The sequence below is a fragment of the Colobus angolensis genome, unplaced genomic scaffold (assembly GCF_000951035.1).
Source record: "Colobus angolensis palliatus isolate OR3802 unplaced genomic scaffold, Cang.pa_1.0 Scaffold509, whole genome shotgun sequence".
Classification (NCBI taxonomy): Eukaryota; Metazoa; Chordata; class Mammalia; order Primates; family Cercopithecidae; genus Colobus; species Colobus angolensis.
The window spans coordinates 648,964-669,543 of NW_012118588.1; the positions used below are offsets into that span (position 1 = coordinate 648,964).

The 20,580-nt window shown below is 52.3% G+C and overlaps 1 protein-coding gene across 1 annotated transcript in view; it reads left to right on the forward strand.

The window, feature by feature from the left end:
* GRM6 (glutamate receptor, metabotropic 6) overlaps nucleotides 1-12,835 on the forward strand; it is a 13,806-nt gene extending 971 nt beyond the window's left edge. The window contains exons 2-11 of the mRNA XM_011960175.1: nucleotides 8-82; nucleotides 2,425-2,641; nucleotides 2,926-3,061; nucleotides 3,724-3,878; nucleotides 5,184-5,324; nucleotides 5,427-5,627; nucleotides 7,544-7,689; nucleotides 7,775-8,398; nucleotides 11,282-11,593; nucleotides 12,638-12,835. Of these exons, the coding sequence (XP_011815565.1) occupies nucleotides 8-82; nucleotides 2,425-2,641; nucleotides 2,926-3,061; nucleotides 3,724-3,878; nucleotides 5,184-5,324; nucleotides 5,427-5,627; nucleotides 7,544-7,689; nucleotides 7,775-8,398; nucleotides 11,282-11,593; nucleotides 12,638-12,835 (2,205 nt within the window). The remainder of the gene's footprint in view (nucleotides 1-7; nucleotides 83-2,424; nucleotides 2,642-2,925; nucleotides 3,062-3,723; nucleotides 3,879-5,183; nucleotides 5,325-5,426; nucleotides 5,628-7,543; nucleotides 7,690-7,774; nucleotides 8,399-11,281; nucleotides 11,594-12,637) is intronic.
* The last annotated feature ends 7,745 nt before the right edge of the window (nucleotides 12,836-20,580 follow it).

Sequence of the window (20,580 nt, forward strand, 5' to 3'; positions counted from 1 at the left end):
CCCCGAGCGCGTCGTGGCCGTTGTGGGCGCCTCGGCCAGCTCCGTCTCCATCATGGTCGCCAACGTGCTGCGCCTGTTTGCGGTGAGGGCCGCGGGGCCGGGCTGGGTGTCCAGCGTCTCTCCCGTCCACGCCCTGGGGTGGCCCAAGTCTCATTCCTTTACTTCTTCTGGAAGAGTCTCCGTTTTAATCACTTGAGTTCACACAGCGTCAAAGAAGTCGTGTCAGTTGGGCCCGACGCAGGCCTGAATCGGATCCACCCGACCACTCCAGCCGCCCTTGTCTACCCCGCCCCGCAAGGGCGCCCCTTCCCGGGCGGGTGCCACCTACGCCTCTGGCCGGTTGGCTGCGGAGGGCGGCCTGACTTCAGTCCCCGTTTGCCAGCCTGCTCGAGTGCCCTTGTTCTGGGCACACCTCCTCCACCCACACAAGGTGCTCCTGCCCCCTCGGCCTGTGGAGCGCTCGAGTGACGTTTCAACTTTGAGCTTTATTTAGAACCCGGGCCCTTCTTCCAGAGCAGCAACTGGGACGTGTCCCGGGGCTGCTATTGGGAGTGGACAGGCCGGAAAGGTCTGGACCTTCTCTTTTTTGATCATTTAAGTTTATTTTCAAAACGTCTGCCTTGAACCCTCCCTCCAGGGGTGTCTGAGAGCAGGGTGGGGCATTCCCTTGTGAGCGCTGGTCTCCTGCACCCCGCCCTGCGTAGGTGCCCGGGCTGGCCCTGCACTGTCCTCACATGTAGAGAACTGTCCTGTGAGGGCAGCGTGTTCCTTGCAGTCCTAGGGGCCAGCAGAGTCGGGATTAGGGGGCTTTGGCATGCAGGGGGTTTTGTGGGACAGTTTTTCTGGGGTTCTGTGGCGGGAGGGGCCTGTGTGCATCCGGCTGTCTGTGAAGGAGGAAGGCCTGGCCTCCATCTGCCCAGGGGAGGAACTTCTCTTTCCCAAGAGCTTCTCTCTCCCAGGAGCAGCGTCTGTGTTTGCTCCAGGTGTGCGGGGCCGCTCCGCATCATCTACGCACATGGAAGCGCCCATCCCCGTTTCCTCGGATTGGCAGTGTTGATATGTCACCTCCACGCTGGCACCAGACAGGCTGTGTGGCCGCCCCGGGGTTTTTCACCCGCCTGTGTGTGTTCCCGGCCCTGCCTAGAGCTCTAGTTTCTGTCTCTGTCCTCTAGGTCGAATGCAGAGATTCCAGACCCGAAGGCCTTCAGGGGCCCAGCTGGGTATTCAGGCGGGCAGGACTCTGTGAACCCAGGGCCCGCTGCTGCTAGCTCATCCCAGACTGAGGTTGTGCTGCCTGGCTAGAAATGCAAACATTAATAAAAAACTGTGCAAAACAGAGCCACAGGCAAGATGCTGCAATTCCTGGTCTAAAGGAAATACATTCATTTCCCAGCCACGTCACCGTGCTGGCAGCCATTTTAAATTAACTTCCCTCAGGAGGTCCAGGGGCATGGGAAGGTTGTTCCCAAACTCAAGTGTCCAGGAGGGCTTGAGGACCACAGCATTATTCACTGAGCTGTGGCCACTGGGCCTTTCTCGTCTCCTGTACTCCTCGGTTCTCTGTCTCTCTCTCTCTCTCTCTCTCTCTCTCTCCTCTTCTTGTTTCTCTCCACCTGTATCTTCCCTCTTTCTCTCTCCCTGCCACTCCCGGCTTCCTTTTCATGCTGTCTCTATACTTCCTATCCTGCTTCAAACAACCCTGGAGCAGTCCCCCTCCCTCCTTCCAGAAATTCTCCTCTCTGGCCTTCACACCAGCTCCTGCTATAGCCCTTTTTACCCTGGAGCCCTGTAGTCCCCTCTTGGCAGCCTTCTCAGCCCTGTGCCTCCGCCTCCACACTCCCCGGTCAGTTCAGCCTCTGATCTCTGCTGTTAATCACTGTCATGCATGCAGAGAAACCCAGTTTCCAACAAACCCCATTCTAGGCCAGACACAGCCTTAAATCAAACACCCCCTGGTGCTTCCCTGTCTGCCCTAATCCCTGCTAGGGCTGTCCGCCCCTGCAGACCACCCCTTGGTGTGAATCAAGAAAAGGTGCTTTCCCCTGGGGCTGACTGGGACAGGCAGATGCAGCTGGATGGGCTGCAGGCCCTCTGCTGGGGCGTTCTTGTTCAGGACACAGCTTGTACCAGTATACGTGGCGGTCCGGCCCTCTCCCCTAGTCCTGCGTACCTCCCACATGCACAACGTTCACAGAGTTCTCAGGCCCACTCACAAAACGCAGACCTTGCCCACAGCTTCTAGCCTTTCCAGGTGGCTGCTCCAGCTGGCCCCAGGTCCCCACCCCAAGCCTTCCATGCCCCATCTGTGTCCCAGGTCCCAGCCCCACACCTTCTGTGCCCTGTCCGTTCCTGAGCCCCCCTTGCCCTCCCTCTCTCGAGTTACTGACCTCCGTCCACAGCCCGGCTGTCCTTCCCGCCCTCCAGATACCGCAGATCAGCTACGCCTCCACAGCCCCGGAGCTCAGCGACTCCACGCGCTATGACTTCTTCTCCCGGGTGGTGCCACCCGACTCCTACCAGGCCCAGGCCATGGTGGACATCGTGAGGGCACTGGGATGGAACTATGTGTCCACGCTGGCCTCTGAGGGCAACTATGGCGAAAGCGGGGTTGAGGCCTTCGTTCAGATCTCCCGAGAGGCTGGTGAGCTGGGGGCTCCGAGGCACCAAGGAGTCTCCACAGTGTGGGCCCCGGGCCCTTGGGTGGGGTGGAAGCAGAAGGATGGGTGGCCCGGGTCCATGGTGGGTGGAGGTTGCCTGGCTGGTGCTTTTGGAAGACTCAGCCCTGCCTCAGGCTTGGTGGAGGGTGCAGGCCAGATTTCACCCCTGCAGACCCTTCAGTCAGGCTACACAGTCCTATGTAGCAGTGGTCAGGTGGGTGTGTGGGTGGGTGGGACAGAAGCTGACTTTGGCACCCCCAACACCCAGGGGGGGTCTGTATTGCCCAGTCTATCAAGATTCCCAGGGAACCGAAGCTGGGAGAGTTCAACAAGGTGATCAGGAGACTCATGGAGACACCCAACGCCCGGGGCATCATCATCTTTGCCAATGAGGATGACATCAGGTGGGACAGTGGCACAATCACTGGGCTCCTGGGGCTCTCCCTGAGGGTCCCACCCCTCCTCTTGCACATCACCACCTTACACACCCTCCCAGCCTCCCTTTCCCCTGCTCCCCGCACCTCCCACCTTCCCTGCTGCTGCCTCTGATTCTGGTGCCCCCAGCGGCAAAGCAGCCTGGTCTGGGGAGATGCCACAAGCCCAGACTGAGTAGCACACAGAATATGTGTCTGTGTTTACAGCTCCTGGGGTGTGGGGAGGGACCTGTGGGCAGATCCCAGTTTAGAAAAGGAGCTGTCAGGGAAGGAGCCCAGGGTCGGCACAGAGGCTGCAGGCCCCAGCCCGAGTTCATCTCCAGCCTAGGAGGCTGGGTGTGACGCTGGTGGAGGCGTGTGGGGAGGGGGTGGCTTCGAACTGGATTTTTCCCCAAGGAGCCCTTCTGAGCCCTCTGTACAGTGGGTTACAGTGGGCAGAGCAAGTGGGCAGGCCTAGGGTCAGAGGAGAGCCCAGGGAAAGTGCCCCAAATGCCCCAAGCTCCGTTTTTCCTGAGCAACAAGGATCTGGTGAGTGAGTGTAGAGCAGGGGAGATGGATAGAGTGGGAAGGAATATGGGCCAAGCTGGAGGAGGCTCCCAGGCCCTCCCTCACCCCAGCCCTGCTCCTCCCAGGCGGGTCCTGGAGGCAGCTCGCCAGGCCAACCTGACCGGCCACTTCCTGTGGGTCGGTTCAGACAGCTGGGGAGCCAAGACCTCGCCCATCTTGAGCCTGGAGGATGTGGCCGTCGGAGCCATCACCATCCTGCCCAAAAGGGCCTCCATTGACGGTGAGTCCAGGGGCACTGCAGCCCCCACCCCACGCGTCTCCCCAGCACCCCCTCTTGGGGCCGATCATTTTCTGCGTCTGTGTAATTGGTGCCATAATCCAGATCCCTTCTCAGATCCCCGGATCCTGTGATTCTGATAATAATCTGCGGACGCGTCCCTCCAAGCAGTGCTTGACTGGGATGGCGTGCGAGGAAAAGGACACTCCACTCCCTGGATGGGGAGAAACTGTTGGGTTGTTTTTATTTATTTATTTATTTTATTTTATTTATTTATTTATTTTTTTATGAGACGGAGTCTGACTCTGTCACCCAGGCCGGAGTACAGTGGCCGGATCTCAGCTCACCGCAAGCTCCACCTCCCGAGTTTACGCCATTCTCCTGCCTCAGCCTCCTGGGTAGCTGGGACTACAGGCGCCCGCCACCTCGCCCGGCTAGTTTTTTGTATTTTTAGTAGAGACGGGGTTTCACCGTGTTAGTGAGGATGGTCTCGATCTCCTGACCTCATGATCTGCCCACCTCGGCCTCCCAAAGTGCTGGGATTACAGGCGTGAGCCACTGCACCCGGCTGGTTTTGTTTTCTAATTTAGTGCCTGTGTTTCTAGTGCTGCCAAAGACACGCCAATCTGAGGATGAGGGTGGGAGGGAGAGAAACCAAGGATATGGAATATACCATCCTGTTGATCAAAGTGATGAGGCCCTTGCACCCCCGGTCCCACCTGTGGATCTGGATGAATCCAGCAGGAACAGATGGTTCACTTTACAGTAGGATTGCTCATTCTCCCCAAGGCTGGACTGAGGACGCCTTGATGACATATTTCAGGGCTATTTTATGAAACACAGACCCTGGAAAGGCTGAGCCCTGGCTGCTAGGGCCTCCCAGTCTTAGGGGGGATATACACCGTCACACCTTTTATTTCAGCTACGATGCATTTGGGTGCAGGTGGCAGCCTGGACTGAGAGTACTTTTAGCAATGAAGGCATCTCCTCACAAGACACAAGGTCTGAGAGTTGGCGACTTTAAGTGTGGAGCAGTGAGCGAATGATGCTCTCAAAGCCCTGGGCTCTGTCCGTTCTTTTATTCCACCAAAAGAAGGAGCAGGGACAAAAGTCTTTCAGTGGTGAGGCTCTGAGTTTGCATCAGCATATAAAGGCTACCCTGGAACCTCCAGTTGACTCTGAGTCCACCAATCAGAACTTGGTCACCTGGCCACTCCTAGCTGAAAAGTGAGCAAGTGGCAGAGAGACACAGGAGAAACACAGCTGGCTTAGGTCAGCGCCACCCTCCCCCTCCTTCCGTCTCTGTAGGATTTGACCAGTACTTCATGACTCGATCCCTGGAGAACAACCGCAGGAACATCTGGTTTGCCGAGTTCTGGGAAGAGAATTTTAACTGCAAACTGACCAGCTCAGGTACTCAGTCAGATGATTCCACCCGCAAATGCACAGGTGAGAGCTGCCCAGGGTGGGGAGGGTGGGGAGGGGGAAGGTGGGAGGCCAGGTTGGGTGCATGGCGGCCGGGCACACTTTCTCTGGGCATCCCTAGGACAGGCGAGGAACGCATCGGCCGGGACTCCACGTACGAGCAGGAGGGCAAGGTGCAGTTCGTGATTGATGCAGTGTACGCCATTGCCCATGCCCTCCACAGCATGCACCAGGCGCTCTGCCCTGGGCACACAGGCCTGTGCCCGGCGATGGAGCCCACCGATGGGCGGACGCTTCTGCAGTATATTCGAGCTGTCCGCTTCAATGGTGAGTGGGTGCCTGCACCCCTGCAGCAGTGAAGGGCAGTTTGGGAGCTGGATTTGTCTGTGAGGCCTGGGATGACCTCAGGGTAGAAGGGCTGGGAGAGGCTGAGTGGTCTAATGGGGGCACCTGGGGCTGAGTGCCGAAGACAGGAGACAAGTTCCGGTCCCCATGTTTGAGCACTGCTCCCTCCCCAGGCTTCAGTGTTCCCTGCACTGGTTTGCACAGTTGAGATGCTGGGGAGCTTCTCTGATCCCTTCTGCCAGGAACCCTCAGTGGGTCACACCACACTCCCCTCCACTGCGCAGAGCTTGAGGGCGTCTGGACCCTGGGGGCGCACGTGGGGCATTTACGCAGGGATATGCCACCCACTCTGAGTCATGCACTAGGCACGGGCGTGGGTCTGACCTGTGCCTTGGCACCAGGCTTGGTGTGTGGTCAGGGCTCAAAATTGTGTCTTTTGAGAAGACCCCAGTGGACTCAAGCTGTGTCCATGATTTGTGGAGAGATGACTTTCTGTTCAATCAGTGTCCTTTACACAGTTCTAAACTCCACTCTTCCACTAAGCACTCACTCACCACCTTCTCTCCCCCATGCTCTCTGCTAATCAAGTCAACTTAATATGAGCCCAGAGCAGCTCTGCAGGCGGGTGGAGCAAGCTTGTAAGAAAAATAGAGCTCATTGTTCAAGTCATTCCAATTTCATACTGTCACTCAGACCTCTCTCCATGTCTGAACTCATCCCCCCCTAGCCTGGACCATGAAACTTTTTTTCATTTTTAATTGTGATAAAATACATATAATATAAAATGTACCACCTTAACCATTTTTAAGTGTAGAGTTCAGTGATATTAAATACATTCAGGCTGGGTGCAGTGGCTCACTCCTATAATCCCAGCACTTTGGGAGGCCGAGGCAGGTGGATCACTAGAGGTCAGGAGTTCGAGACCAGCCTGGCCAACATGATGAAACCCCGTCTCTATTAAAAATACAAAATTAGCTAGGCATGGTGGCGAGTGCCTGTAATCCACGCTGCTTAGGGAGGCTGAGACAGGAGAATCGCTTGAACCCGGGAGGCAGAGGTTGCAGTGAGCTGGGATTGTGCCAGTGCACTCCAGCCTGGGCAACAGAATGAGACTGTCTCAAAAAAAAAAATAAAATAAATAAAAATGAATTCACAATGTGACGCAACTAGCACCACCATCTATCCCCAGAACTCTTCATCTCTAAAACCATAACTCTGTACACATTAAACACTTCCCCATCCCCTCCTCCCGCCAGCACGTGCAACCACGGTTCCACTGCTCCTTTCTATGAACTGTCTGTCCTCGGAATCAGACAGTATTTGCCCATGTGTGACTGGCTTGTTTCACTGAGCATCGTGTCCTCAAGGTCCATCTATTTTATAGCATGGGTCAGAACTGCCTTCCTCTTGAAGGCTGAATTGCATCCCATTGTATGAATGGCCCCATCACGTTCGTCCATTCTCTGTCAGTGTTGGGTTGCTCTCATCTTGTGGCTATGCGACTAATGCTGCTATGAACATGGCTGTACAAGTATTTCTTTGCCGCCCTGCTTTCTAGTCTTTTGGGTATCTACCCAGGAGTGGAATTGCTGGGTCGTGTGTTTAATTTTTTGAGGAGCCTCCACACTGTTTTCTGCAGCGGCTGCAGCCTTTTCCCATCCGCTGTGCACAAGGGTTCCGACTTCTCCACATGCTCACACACTTGTTATTTTCTGGTTCTTGGATAGAAGCCATCCCAATGGGTGAAGGGGGATTTCCCTGTGGCTTGGATTTGCACGTCCCTCATGAGCAGTGATGCTTGTTAAGCGCCTCCTTTCTCCTGCTGGTCCCTGGGGCCTCCCCCAGAGACAGCTCTGCTGGGCTGCAGGACCAGCAAGGATGACGGGCTCTCTCTCCAGGCAGCGCAGGAACCCCCGTGATGTTCAATGAAAACGGAGACGCGCCCGGGCGGTACGACATCTTCCAGTACCAGGCCACCAACGGCAGTGCCAGCAGTGGCGGGTACCAGGCAGTGGGCCAGTGGGCAGAGACCCTCAGACTGGATGTGAGTGTGCAGACCAAGCCCTGGGTGGGCATGGGCCCAGGATCCCGGAGGCAGAGGCCCCCAGCCTGTGTTTTGTGCGTCCCAGGTGGAGGCCCTGCAGTGGTCTGGCGACCCCCACGAGGTGCCCTCGTCTCTGTGCAGCCTCCCCTGTGGGCCGGGGGAGCGGAAGAAGATGGTGAAGGGCGTCCCCTGCTGTTGGCACTGTGAGGCCTGTGACGGGTACCGCTTCCAGGTGGACGAGTTCACGTGTGAGGCCTGTCCTGGGGACATGAGGCCCACGCCCAACCACACCGGCTGCCGCCCCACGCCTGTGGTGCGCCTAAGCTGGTCCTCCCCCTGGGCAGCCCTGCCGCTCCTCCTGGCTGTGCTGGGCATCATGGCCACTACCACAGTGGTGGCCACCTTCATGCGACACAACAACACGCCCATTGTCCGGGCCTCAGGCCGAGAGCTCAGCTACGTTCTCCTCACTGGCATCTTCCTCATCTATGCCATCACCTTCCTCATGGTGGCTGAGCCTGGGGCCGTGGTCTGTGCCACCCGCAGGCTCTTCCTCGGCCTAGGCACGACCCTCAGCTACTCTGCCCTGCTCACCAAGACCAACCGTATCTACCGCATCTTTGAGCAGGGCAAGCGCTCAGTCACACCCCCTCCCTTCATCAGCCCCACCTCGCAGCTGGTCATCACCTTCAGCCTCACCTCCCTGCAGGTGGGTCCATAGGCTCCCAAGGGCCAGGGCAGAGAGGGGGACTGTCCACAAATTAACAAAGCAGAAAAGGCCAGGCACAGTGGCACACGCCTGTAATTCCGGCACCTTGGGAGGCGGAGGTGGGTGGATCACCTGAGTCCAGGAGTTTGAGACCAGCCTGGGCAACATGGCATGACCCTGTCTCTGCAAAAAAATATGAAAATTAGCCGGGCATGGTGGCGCATGCCTGTAGTGCTAACTACTTGGGAGGTTGAGATAGGAGGATCGCTTTAGCCAGAGAGTTGAAGGTTGCTGTGAGCCAAGACTGCACCACTGCAGTCCAGCTTGGGTGTCAGAGTGAGACCCTGTCTCAAAACAAAAAGAGAAATGCTGTTTTTAGAATCACCCTTTTCTATTTTAGTTCCTGTGGGTTTTTCTTTTCTTTTCTTTTCTTTTTTTTGAGACAGAGTCTCGCTCTGTTGCCCAGGCTGGAGTGCAGTGGCGCGATCTCAGCTCACTACAAGCTCTGCCCCCGGGGTTTTACGCCATTCTCCTACCTCAGCCTCCCGAGTAGCTGGGACTATAGGCGCCCGCCACCACGCCCGGCTAATTTTTTTGTATTTTTCAGTAGAGACGGGGTTTCACCATGTTAGCCAGGATGGTCTCGATCTCCTGACCTCGTGATCCGCCCGTCTCAGCCTTGCAAAGTGCTGGGATTACAGGCGTGAGCCACCGCGACCAGCCTTTTTTGTTTTTTTGTTTTTTTAAGGCCACAGGAAATGGAGCTCCTCCCGTCCTGTGACAGCAGCTCAGTTAGGGCCGCCAGCTCCCCTGCTGGGTCCCTGAAGGAGAACAGGGCAGTAAGGCGGGGAGTGTGGGCCTCCAGAGACCTTTCTGTACAACAGCGAAGTGATTTTCATAAACCAAACGTGCTCTTCCACAGTTTAGCTCACGTGTGGAAACAGGACGAAGAGCTAGCTGACTGGTTTTCCTGTTTGCACAAGGGAGTCTCTGCTGTCCTGTTCACTGGGGCAGTGTGGATAAGAGGCCTAGGGTCCAACATTTTACTGTGGAGTGGAGATCGAATCCCACCCAGTGGCCAGTGTTTCGTGCGGTGTTGTGCATTAAAAAATGGAGCTCCTTTGGGGGATTTTCTTAAGACAGCAAAGTTATTACGGCCTTGGAGACAACTCTTGGAGTCTGGGACGCCCTGGATGTTTTCTGTGCGAAGGGTACGGGAGACAGATGGCTTGGGGAGGGTGACCTGGTGTGACACTGCAGGGCCAGCTGGGTTTCAGGGCCAGGTGGAGGGCGGCCTCAGTGCGAACACCTGCTCACCGTTTGGACACAGCACTGTGCACTCCCAGTGAGCCCCTTCTCTGTTGGTTCCACACACACCACATGCCTCAGGTCATGCAGTTCTCCGTGACTAGGAGGTACTCCCATCTTCTTCCAGATAACAGGGCCTGAGTGTCCCCTGGTCAGGCCCAGGGTCTCCGTGCGCCGCACATCCTAAGAAGGTGCCCTCTACGTCCCGGCCTGAGGTGCTTCGTGCTCCCCGACCCCCAGGTGGAGATGCTTAGACCCCACGGGGGACCCCCAGCTCTCCTTCCCAGCCTCAGTCATTGCCCGCCCCATGTTCCGGATAACAACGGATTTTTAAAAAAACACAAGCCTGCAACTGCACTGGGTGTTTTTGCCATGACCACATCATGACGAGATGTGACGTGACATCTCATTGTGGTTTTAATTTGCCTGCACCTAGTACAAGTGCACCAGGCGTGGGGCTTTCCTCTCCTGGGCTCAGCCTGTTCCTGTCCTTTGCTCATTTGCTATTATTTTGCAGGAGTTCGTTCCGAGTGAGGCGTGCTGGCTCGCTGTCCGATCCACGGGCTGCGGCATCTGTGGGCTGTTTTGCTTGTTACTGCTGTGCGTCCCTGGACTTGCTTTTTTGTTTCTCATAAGCAACTGTTTTTTTTTTTTTTTTTTTCCTACCTGGAGCCTTGTTCTAGTAGGAACTTCCAAACTTATTTTGGAAGGTCCTTTGTTCAGGGGTCTGCTGCCTTTGGGAGAAGCACAAAAAGCTGCTTCTTCTGGGTGGGCAGATGACTGCAAAGCATCCCTTCCGGCAGGCTCACATGGCCCCCCTCCAGGTGCTCAGCACGGCACTGGCGTGCAGGCTGGATTCCAGATCCCCGCCCCCAATCAGGCGCTCTTGTGCAGTGAACAACCTGCACAAACGTGTGGGGCAGCCCTTCCAGGGTCCTGCCTTTATGCAGGTGGCTTCATTCCTGTTCCCAGCTTTCCTTGGCTCGAGGTTGTGTTTCCTGTCATGTGAGGGAATGGTAACTCCACCTCCTCCCTGTGAGGGCCTGCACAGACTCCAGTACTCCTCAGCATCAGCTCCCATTCCTGCTCCTCCCCACCGAGCGCTCCTTTGTTTCTCTTGCCTGTGATGTGCCCTTATTTTGAAGCTCACTACATGTGAGGAGGCTAGAGAGGCGATGCAAGTCCGGCCTCAGTTCCAGAGCTTCCGGCCTCAGCCATCTACCTTGAAGGGGCACAGTGCATGGCATTGGTAATGGCTAGAATGCAGGAAGAGGACACCAAGCTGCCTCTTACGCACACTGCACTGATGCTGCCAACATATACGGCTAGCACAGCCCTTCTCCACAGCTGCCAGGGCCTTTGGCTGGGTGGATGGGCCCCTCTTGGGCTGTCCCTTCCTGGGGTGCCATCCCCTCTTCTCCACTGAGTGCTCCTGAGAGGCACCACGAAGAGGTGGAGCACCCCACTCCACGGGCAGAGCCTCGAGGGCATCCCAACCTGCAGGGGCCTCCATCAGGGCTGGAATGGATTTGTCCCTGGGAAGTGCTGTGTCTGATGCAGTGTTGGCTCCTGCAGGTGGTGGGGGTGATAGCATGGCTGGGGGCCCGGCCCCCACACAGCGTGATTGACTATGAGGAGCAGCGGACGGTGGACCCGGAGCAGGCCAGAGGGGTGCTCAAGTGTGACATGTCGGATCTGTCTCTCATCGGCTGCCTGGGCTACAGCCTCCTGCTCATGGTCACGTGCACCGTGTACGCCATCAAGGCCCGCGGCGTGCCCGAGACCTTCAACGAGGCCAAGCCCATCGGCTTCACCATGTACACCACCTGCATCATCTGGCTGGCATTCGTGCCTATCTTCTTTGGCACTGCCCAGTCAGCTGAAAAGGTAATGAGGCTCCCAGGAGGTCTCACTGCCTGTTTCCTGCCTGTTCTGCCGGTGGATTCATTCATGAGCTTAAATGTTTGTTTGCGCTTTTGTTTATCCCGTATCCGGCTGCTTGTTCATTCACTCATTCCCTTCTTACTTTGTTCATTCATTCACTTGTCCAAGCTTCTAAGCCCTTTTCTTAACTTCCACTCTTCTTTTTTTTTTTTTTTTTATCATTTTCATTTCTTTGAGAGATGTTGCCTCACTCTGTCACCCAGTTAGCTTGTTTTTTTAAAAATTCAAGTTCTTCATATGCTTTTCTTTTTTTTTTTTTTCTGAGATAGAGTCTCACTCTGATACCCAGACTGGAGTGCAGTGGTGTGATCTTAGCTCACTGTAAGCTCCGCCTCCTGGGTCGAGTGATTCTCCTGCCTCAGCCTCCCGAGTAGCTGGGACTACAGGTGCCTGCCACCATGCCTGGGCAATTTTTGTATTTTTAATAGAGATGGCATTTCACCATATTGGTCAGCTTGGTCTCAAACTCCTGACCTCAGGTGACCCATCTGCCTCGGCCTCCCAAAGTGCTGAGATTACAGGTGTGAGCCACCACACCCGGCTTTTATATGCTTTATAACTGCCAACCCATTAATGTGTCAGCCCGTTGCTGCATCATTTATTCACATACACAGCAGAACATTTTATGCACCTGTCATTCATTTATTTGCCCATCTGCTTCTCAATTCACTCTGTGCCCATTTATTCATTTGTATGTATTCGAAACATACTCATTCACTGACATGCTCTGGCTCCCGCTTCCCCAGGTGTCTCTCTCTGTTAATAACCCCTCCTCACCCCTCCCTCCTGCCCACACCAGAGCTGCACGGAGGCTGCCAGCCCCTCAGGCGCCGGGGCCTCTGCTCATGCTGTTGTCCTGGTCTCAGTGCTCATTCCCAGTTGCCCGACTGAAACAGACTCAGCTCGAGTCTGTGTAGTGAGGACTGTGTGGGGTGGGGCAGGGAGAGCAGGGCTGAGTCCCATCTCGCCCCCTCTTCCATGGTCTAGATCTACATTCAGACAACCACACTAACCGTGTCCTTGAGCCTGAGTGCGTCGGTGTCCCTCGGCATGCTCTACGTACCCAAAACCTACGTCATCCTGTTCCATCCGGAGCAGAATGTGCAGAAGCGAAAGCGGAGCCTCAAGGCCACCTCCACGGTGGCAGCCCCACCCAAGGGCGAGGATGCAGAAGACCACAAGTAGCAAGGCAGGCAGGAACGGGACTGCTCGCTGCCTCTCCTTTCTTCCTCTTGCCTCACGGTGGAAGCTATATAGAGCCCAGGTCCACGGTGAACAGTCAGAGGCAGGGAGTCGCGAAGACCACGCCCTGCATCGGTGGGGCTGGCCTTGAGAAGGAACTGGACCCAGCTCTGCCCTGATTCCAGCGTGTGAGCTTCATGCTTCCTCACCACAGACCAGACTCGCTACCCATGGTGGGAAACAGCCACCAAGAAGGTTCTAGCTCTAGAGAGGGACTAAACTTCTCTCATCCGAAGTCCAAAGATGATGATGAAGCCCCGGCCTTTGCCTGGATTGAGGATTTCCTCCCCTTGGTCAAACCCCATAACCTGGGGCCTGGGCAGTGTGGAAGAACGTGTAGACCCCAGAATGAAACATGGGGTTGGAGTGGAGGAGGCGCTGTCTCAGGAAGAGGAGACCTGGGGCTGTGCGTCTGGACAGAGGCACGCAGGCCTGGGTAGGATTCCTCAGGCACGGAGGGAGAGACGCTGGGTGGAGACCCCTGTGAGCATGGGAAGGGCCTGCAGGGGCGAGGGAGTGAGCTGAGGAATTGGGGTGCACCCCCATGAGATTCCCAATGCCATGGACTTTCCTGCCATTCCCCCGGGATTGGGCGAGGTCAGACTTAGAGTATAGCTGTTTTCCTCCCCTGTGTGCACTCCCTTAAATCACCCCCAAACCTTGGCTGGGCGTGGTGGCTCACACCTGTAATCCCAGCACTTTGGGAGGCCAAGGCAGGTGGATCACCTGAGGTCAGGAGTTCGAGACCAGCCTGACCAACAGGGTGAAACCCCGTCTCTACTAAAAGTACAAAAATCAGTCAGGCGTGATGGTGGGTGCCTATAATCCCAGCTGCTCGGGAGGCTAAGGCAGGAGGAACACTTGAACCTGGGAGGTGGAGGTTGCAGTGAGCTGAGATTGTACCACTGTGCTCCAGCCTGGGCAAGAGTGAGACTGTCTCAAAAAAAAAAAAAAAAAAAAAAAGACCAAACCCACCCCCACAAACCTTCAGAAATTCAGAGACATGTGTGCGGTATGAGTGATGTGAGAATGAGGAGCAGGGTTGCATTTGTGCTGTGTTCGGGTCGGGGATGGGTTTAGGAGCTCCAGGTTGGGAGCAGTGACAGACAGTCATGTCCGTGGTGAGGGTGAATCCCAGGTGGATGGCTCAGGATGGCGATGCAAACTCTTCATTCCCCGTATGTACTGGGAAGACCCATTTGCAAGCTGAGCACCAGGCCTGGGGAGGAAGAGGCTTGGGCTGCAGATGCACGCACGTTTGTCTTTCATTGATAGTTTTTACAAAAAGCTTGGTTTAAGTTATGGAATTGTGTGTCCCTGGGAGTAGAATTTAAATTTGTTAAATTGACCACTGTTTAAGATCAATATACATTCTCTAGTATGTGATGTCTGGAGCTAGTTTTGAGGGTCAACCATACTTTATCCAACATACAAACTTTCCCATACAGCTTCTCTGGTGCGTAGTTGGTTTTGACCTTGGGACTAGGTGTTTCTGCAGTTTTTAGATAATTCACTTAAAAGCTTCTCCTCTGACAAACATTTTTGTTGCACTACTGACTCTCCTTCTGCACATCTATTGTGTTCCTAGGGCTTCTCCATAACATGAACTAGGACGTTTCATTTGTTGCTGAATGCTTTCCAGAATGTATTTATTCCACAGGGTTTCTCTCCTGTGTGGGCTCTCTCCTGGCTAATGGGGCATGTTTTCTTGCCAAAGGCGGTTCCACACTCACGACTGTATAGGGTTCTTCCCCTATATGAACTCTGAGAGTCAGTGAGCTCTTATCTCCAAGAGAAAGCTTTCCTGCATTTGCTGTTTCCTCAGTGTTTCTCCCAGTATGAATTCCTTGGTGTGCAATGAGTTTTGACTTCTAGTTGAAAACTTTTAGACATTGTTTTACATTTATGTGGTTTTCTCCACTCTGAACTCTATGATTCAGAATTAGAAGCAGTTATTAGCAAAGGCACTTCCACACTGATTGCATTGAGGATTTCTCCCCAGTGTGAAGTTTCTGGCGTAGAGTCCTGGCTTCCCGCAGAAGACTTTCACGCTCTGCCATGTTCATGCCTGCGGGCCTCTCTAGGAACTCGGATGCGCCGCGAGGCCTCTCTGCCTCCTGTGGGCTTTCTCACATTCGGTCTACTTGCAGGTTATCTCCACAGCATGAGCCATTCTGTGTACAGTGGGGCATCCTCTGTTACTGAAGATGTTATCAGATTTAGTACATTCACAAGGTTTCTTGCCTTCCCAAATTTTCTGAGGTATACAAATAACTGACTTCCACAAGAGGGCTTTTCCACACTCAGTGTGTACATACGGTTTCTGCCTGTGATCATTTCTTTTATTATTTTATTTTTTCGAGATAGGGTCTTGCTCATTTTCTTAGGCTGGAGTGCAGTGGCACAATCCTAGGTCACTGTAGTCTCGACCTGGGCTCAAGCAATCCACCCGCCTCAGCCTCCTGAAGCTGGTGCACACCACCATAACCAGCTAATTTTTTATTTTGTGTAGAGACAAGGTCTCACTATGTTGCCCAGGCTGGTCTCGAACTTCTGAGCTCAAGCGATCCTCCTGCCTCCACCTCCCAAAGTGCTGGGATTACAAACATAAGCCATCGCACCTAGCCTCTTTGATCATTTCTATGGTATTCAGTGGAGGCTGACACCTCCCTAAAGATATTCATGTTTTTTGTTTTTTTTTTGTTTTTTTTGCATGCATGGGTTTGAATTCTTTGAGGTCTAATCAATTTATTTGGACCCCTGAATAAAGTTTTGTGAGTTTTCTTCTATGTGTGGAATTTATAAGGCATTCTCCCAGTGTGGTTTCTCTTCTGTCGAGTGACAGGTGACCTGTACCTAAGGTTTTGTCCCATTTGTTGCCCTGGAATTATTTCTCCCAGTATGAATTACATGTTCCAGTGAAAATGGAGTTCTGGGTTGGAGGCTTATTCCATGTTTACACAATGAAAATTGCAGTGCTCCTCTCTGAGATGAGAGTTCAAAAGCAGAGTAAGATTACGTTTTCATGTAAGCTTTATCCACCTATTTATAAGGTCTCACCTGTGGTCCACTGTGTTGAGACTTCTACAGAAGAGCTTCTGTATAGTAACCATATTCTGAGGCTTTCTCACTTGCGTGAATCTTCTAACACATTTATTATAGCTTTGTCACATTTCTTATCCTTTTTGCTCTTTAGAAATTTCCCCTTAATTTATTACATTCATTGCTTACTGTAAAGAGTCCAGGTAACTGACTTTATTCAGTTACTTCCTGTTCAATAAATTTAATGTTTCCCAAAAGTCTGAGTTGGGTCTTCGGTTGCTTCTTTATACAGATACTGTTTCATAAAACTTCTTCAAAAATGGAATAAAATGCACAATTCCAGGTGAATCTTCCCACCATTTTATAGAATGAAACTGGTTCACAAATACTCTTTGTTATATTGATACCTTTGTTTCTAAATATGAAAAATTCCAAACTGTAAATATTTTCCATCTCTTGGGCTTTGAGGGGGGAAAAACTGCTGTAGTATGGACAGCCAGAGTGGAATACTGATGGTTATTACAAGTAGCTTGGGAGGTTTCAAAAATGACATTCCACCCTGTGGAGAAAAAGCTAAAGAAATGTAAGGGACAGGAACCAAAAAGGAATAAGGCTCTGATAAAAAGAAACTGACCAGTTGGATGGAATTCCAAAAGGTATTCAGGGGTGTAGAGAAGCAAATTAGTAAAAGGACTGGATTTGGCTGAGTGTGGTGGCTCATGCCTGTAATCCCAGCACTTTGGGAGGCTGAGGTGAGTGGATCACTTGAGCCCAGGAGTTTAAGACCAGCCTGGCCAAACACCATCTCTACTAAAAACACAAAATTAGCTGGGCATGGTGGCACATGTCTGTAATCCCAGTTACTTGGCGGGGGCTGAGGCTGGAGAATTGCTTGAACCTGGGAGACAGAGGTTTCAGTGAGTCGAGATGTCATGCCATTGCACTCCAGCCTGGGCAACAGAGAGAAACTCTGTCTCCAAAAAAAAAAAAGAAAAAAGAAAAGAAGACTGGATTTGAAAATGTTAAGCCTCATCACTTCATTTGTGGATTACTGTTTTACTCTATTTAGGCTGCTAGAAAAGAATACCATAGACTCAGTGGCTTCTAAAAACAGACATTTCTCATAGTTCTGGAGGCTGGGAAGTCCAAGAGCAAGACACCAGTGGACTTGGTATCTGGTGAGGGCTGCCTCCTTGTTCATAAACAGTACTTCCTTGCTGTGTCCTCATGTGGTGGGAGGTGGGAGGGCACCCTGGGGTCTCTTTATAAGGGCTCTAGTCCCATTCCCAAGGGCTCTACTCTCATCACCTCCCACAGGTCCCATCTCCAAATACCATACACTGGGGGTTAGGATCTCACCATATGAGTTTTGGAGCAACATAAATATTCAGCCTATGGCAATTACTCTGTCAGAATACTAACCAGTCTTTCTGCTTCTTGTATCTTTTCCCTCTTACTCATCCTACACAGTAATACAAAAAATCACTGTTCACGGCACCGTGGTGCTGTGGCCCCATTGCTAGGGTCCCAGCCCTCTCCTGTCACCTCCATCTGGCTGTGATTTATTCTCAAATTTCCCTGCAGACTCACATAACAGAAATAGCAGAAAGGGTACATTAGTCTGGGGGAACATGGCCCCAGGCGCTGTTCACTCATACAGTCTTCCAGATGAGGTATGATCAGAGCTCTCAAATACTGAATTTACCTGCAGTATCATTTCCCATTCTGGTCTGCAGACAGGTAAAACTTCCAGGGCACACAGACCCTCTCTTGCCCACGCCCCGTGTGCTGCTTCAAGTCAGCTTTCGCATCGTGACCTTGCACTGTGTCATGGTTAAGGTTTCTTGAGGTCAACTCCAGCTCTGCTGGATGAGTGACCTTGAGCAAGTTACTCATTTCTCCCACAGTCACTGAAAGCCAGAGTCTCCTTAATGCACCCTGCAGAGGTGCCCAAATTGCTGGCCCCATCAGCCTCCCATTGGTCCTCGCAGTCCTACCAATCGCTACCCACACAGACCCCACTCGTTAACCCAGCCCCACAGCTGAGCAGTCCCAGGACCCCATCTCACACGCAGCTAGCCCCTGCTCACTGCCCCCCAGACTGCTTAGTCGCTGTTGGTCCCACATGTACCCTTGGGTGCTTACTCTGTGCTAAGCACCTGGGATACATCAGCAGACAAAAGAGACGGGAACTGCTTCCCTCATGGGACTTGCATCCTAGTGGTGGAGACACAAAATAAACAACATACAAAACTAACTAATAAATGACACTGTATGTTAGAGGGTGACGTGCTGTGGACAAAAGAAAACAGCAGAGCAGGGTACAGAGAACGGGGAAGCTGGCGGGGGGTGGCTGCAATTCTGAATAGGGAATCAAGTACAGGCTTCATCTGAAGGAGGTGGGGAGAGAGCCATGGAGATATCTGGGGGATGGGCTCCTGCAGGCAGAGTGCTGAGCGCATGGTCCAAGGGCAGGGGTCGGCCTGGTGTTTTGGGGACCCAGCAAAGACAGAGGCATGGAGGAGTGGGTGAGGGAGGGAGACAATGTGAGGAAGGCAGCAGAGTGGAGCAGTCAGGGCTCTCCAGAGAACAGACCCCAAAGGGTCAAGAGATTAGACGTAGATATAGGTTAGATACAGATATATATAGTTTTGCTTTGAAGGCCTTCAACTGATTGGAAGAGGCCCGCCCAGATTACTGGGGGTAATCTCCTTTACCTAAAGTCAGCTGACTGTAGCGGTCACCCACATCTACAAAACACACCTTCACAGCGACATCCAGATCAGTGTCTGATGAAGTAACTCACAACCTGGCCAGGTGACACATAAAGCTAACTGTCACCTGAGGCACTGGGGTACGTATACCATGTGTGGCCCTGTAGGCCAAGGCCACTAAAATCATGGACTTCCATTTACTCTGGGTGAGATGAGGAGACACTGGAGGGTTTCAATAACAGTTAGAGGGTCTGACAAACTAAAAGGACCACTCTGGCTACTGCATTGACAATATTTTAGCAACTTTTGTACATGTACACATCTTTTGTACATGTGTCTTTTCAGAGCATGTTACCTGCAGAATAGTGTAGTGGACACCTTTATTCATGGAAACAACACTTCTTAATCACGCACCCAAGCTGCACTCTTAGAAACATTTTATACACGTGCTTTTAAAAAGGGTTTCACGTGCTGAACAGTTGTAGTAGTCACATTCATTCACGGGAATAATACTATTCTCAAACATGCACCACTAGCATTCTTAGAAACATCTTTTTGTTTTTTTGAGACAGAGTCTTGCTCCATACCCCAGGCTGGAGTACAGTGGCATGATCTCAGCTCACTGCAGCCTCCACCTCCCAGGTTCAAGTGATTCTCCTGCCTCAGCCTCCTGAGTAGCCTGGCTAATTTTTGTATTTTTAGTAGAGATGGGGCTTTGCCATGTTGGCCAGGCTGGTCTCCAACTCCTGACCTCAGGTGATCCACCTGCCACAGCCTCCCAAAGTGCTGAGATTACAGGCATGACCCAGTGCACCCGGCCAGAAACATCTTTTGATGTGTCCTTATATTTTGGGGAAAGAATAAAAAGGAAGAGAAAGAATAGGTGAGCAGAAATGCGGCAGCCAGAGTGACCAATTCCTGAGATCCACGGTGGTATAGCTTATTGCGTACGGGTTTGGGATCTATCACAAAAGCCTTCACATTTAAAACCCTTCTCTTAACTCTAATGTGATCTTGGACACACTACTTAAGTCAAAGACTCCTTGTCTGTCAAGTAAGTATGACAATCATATCTAGCTGATAGATAATCATTCATCCCTACAAACTTGAAGGTTTTTATAGAAATTTCATGGTATAACGTAGGAACAATGCACAGTGCCTGGCTTATAACGAGTGCTCAGTGATCTTCTCTCTCATGCAGTAATGGTAAGTACAAAAACCATTAGAGGTTGGGCGCGGTGGCTCACGCCTCTAATCCCAGCACTTTGGGAGGCCACGGTGGGTGGATCATGAGGTCAGGAGATTGAGACCATCCTAGCTAACACAGTGAAACCCCGTTTCTACTAAAAACACAAAACTCAGTCGGGTGTGGTGGCGGGTGCCTGTAGTCCCAGCTACTCGGGAGGCTGAGGCAGGAGAATGGTGTGAACACAGGAGGCAGAACTTGCAGTGAGCCAAGATCATGCCACTGCACTACAGCCTGGGCCACAGAGCGAGACTCAGTTTCAAAAAAAAAAAAAAAATTTCTTCAGTCAGTCAACCTCTATTTTTTATTTTTTTAATTAGTAAAGACACTAAAAACTGGAGGATAAAAGGTTTGCTGCTAGACATATTACTGAGATGAATTAGCAATTGAACTTCAGGTGGTTAAATACTTTTTCCAACTTTGGAATTTCTTCTTCACTGCAAGGAAAATTAATTGAGAAAGAAAGAAAAGTAACTGGAAATTTTTCCATTTTTTAATGCTCTGGTAAAATGTACATTATTATAGCAAGTATCTGCATCTTGGAAATTTGAAATACAAAACCGAAAACTACATAATAGCTTCCTCTGTTTCAAGTGCTACCAAGGTCCCTGCATGAACTAACGGGCCTGTGTGGTCTTGCTGTTTCAGCTGACAGAAGAAAGGAAAGGAAGGCGAGGGGAGGGGAG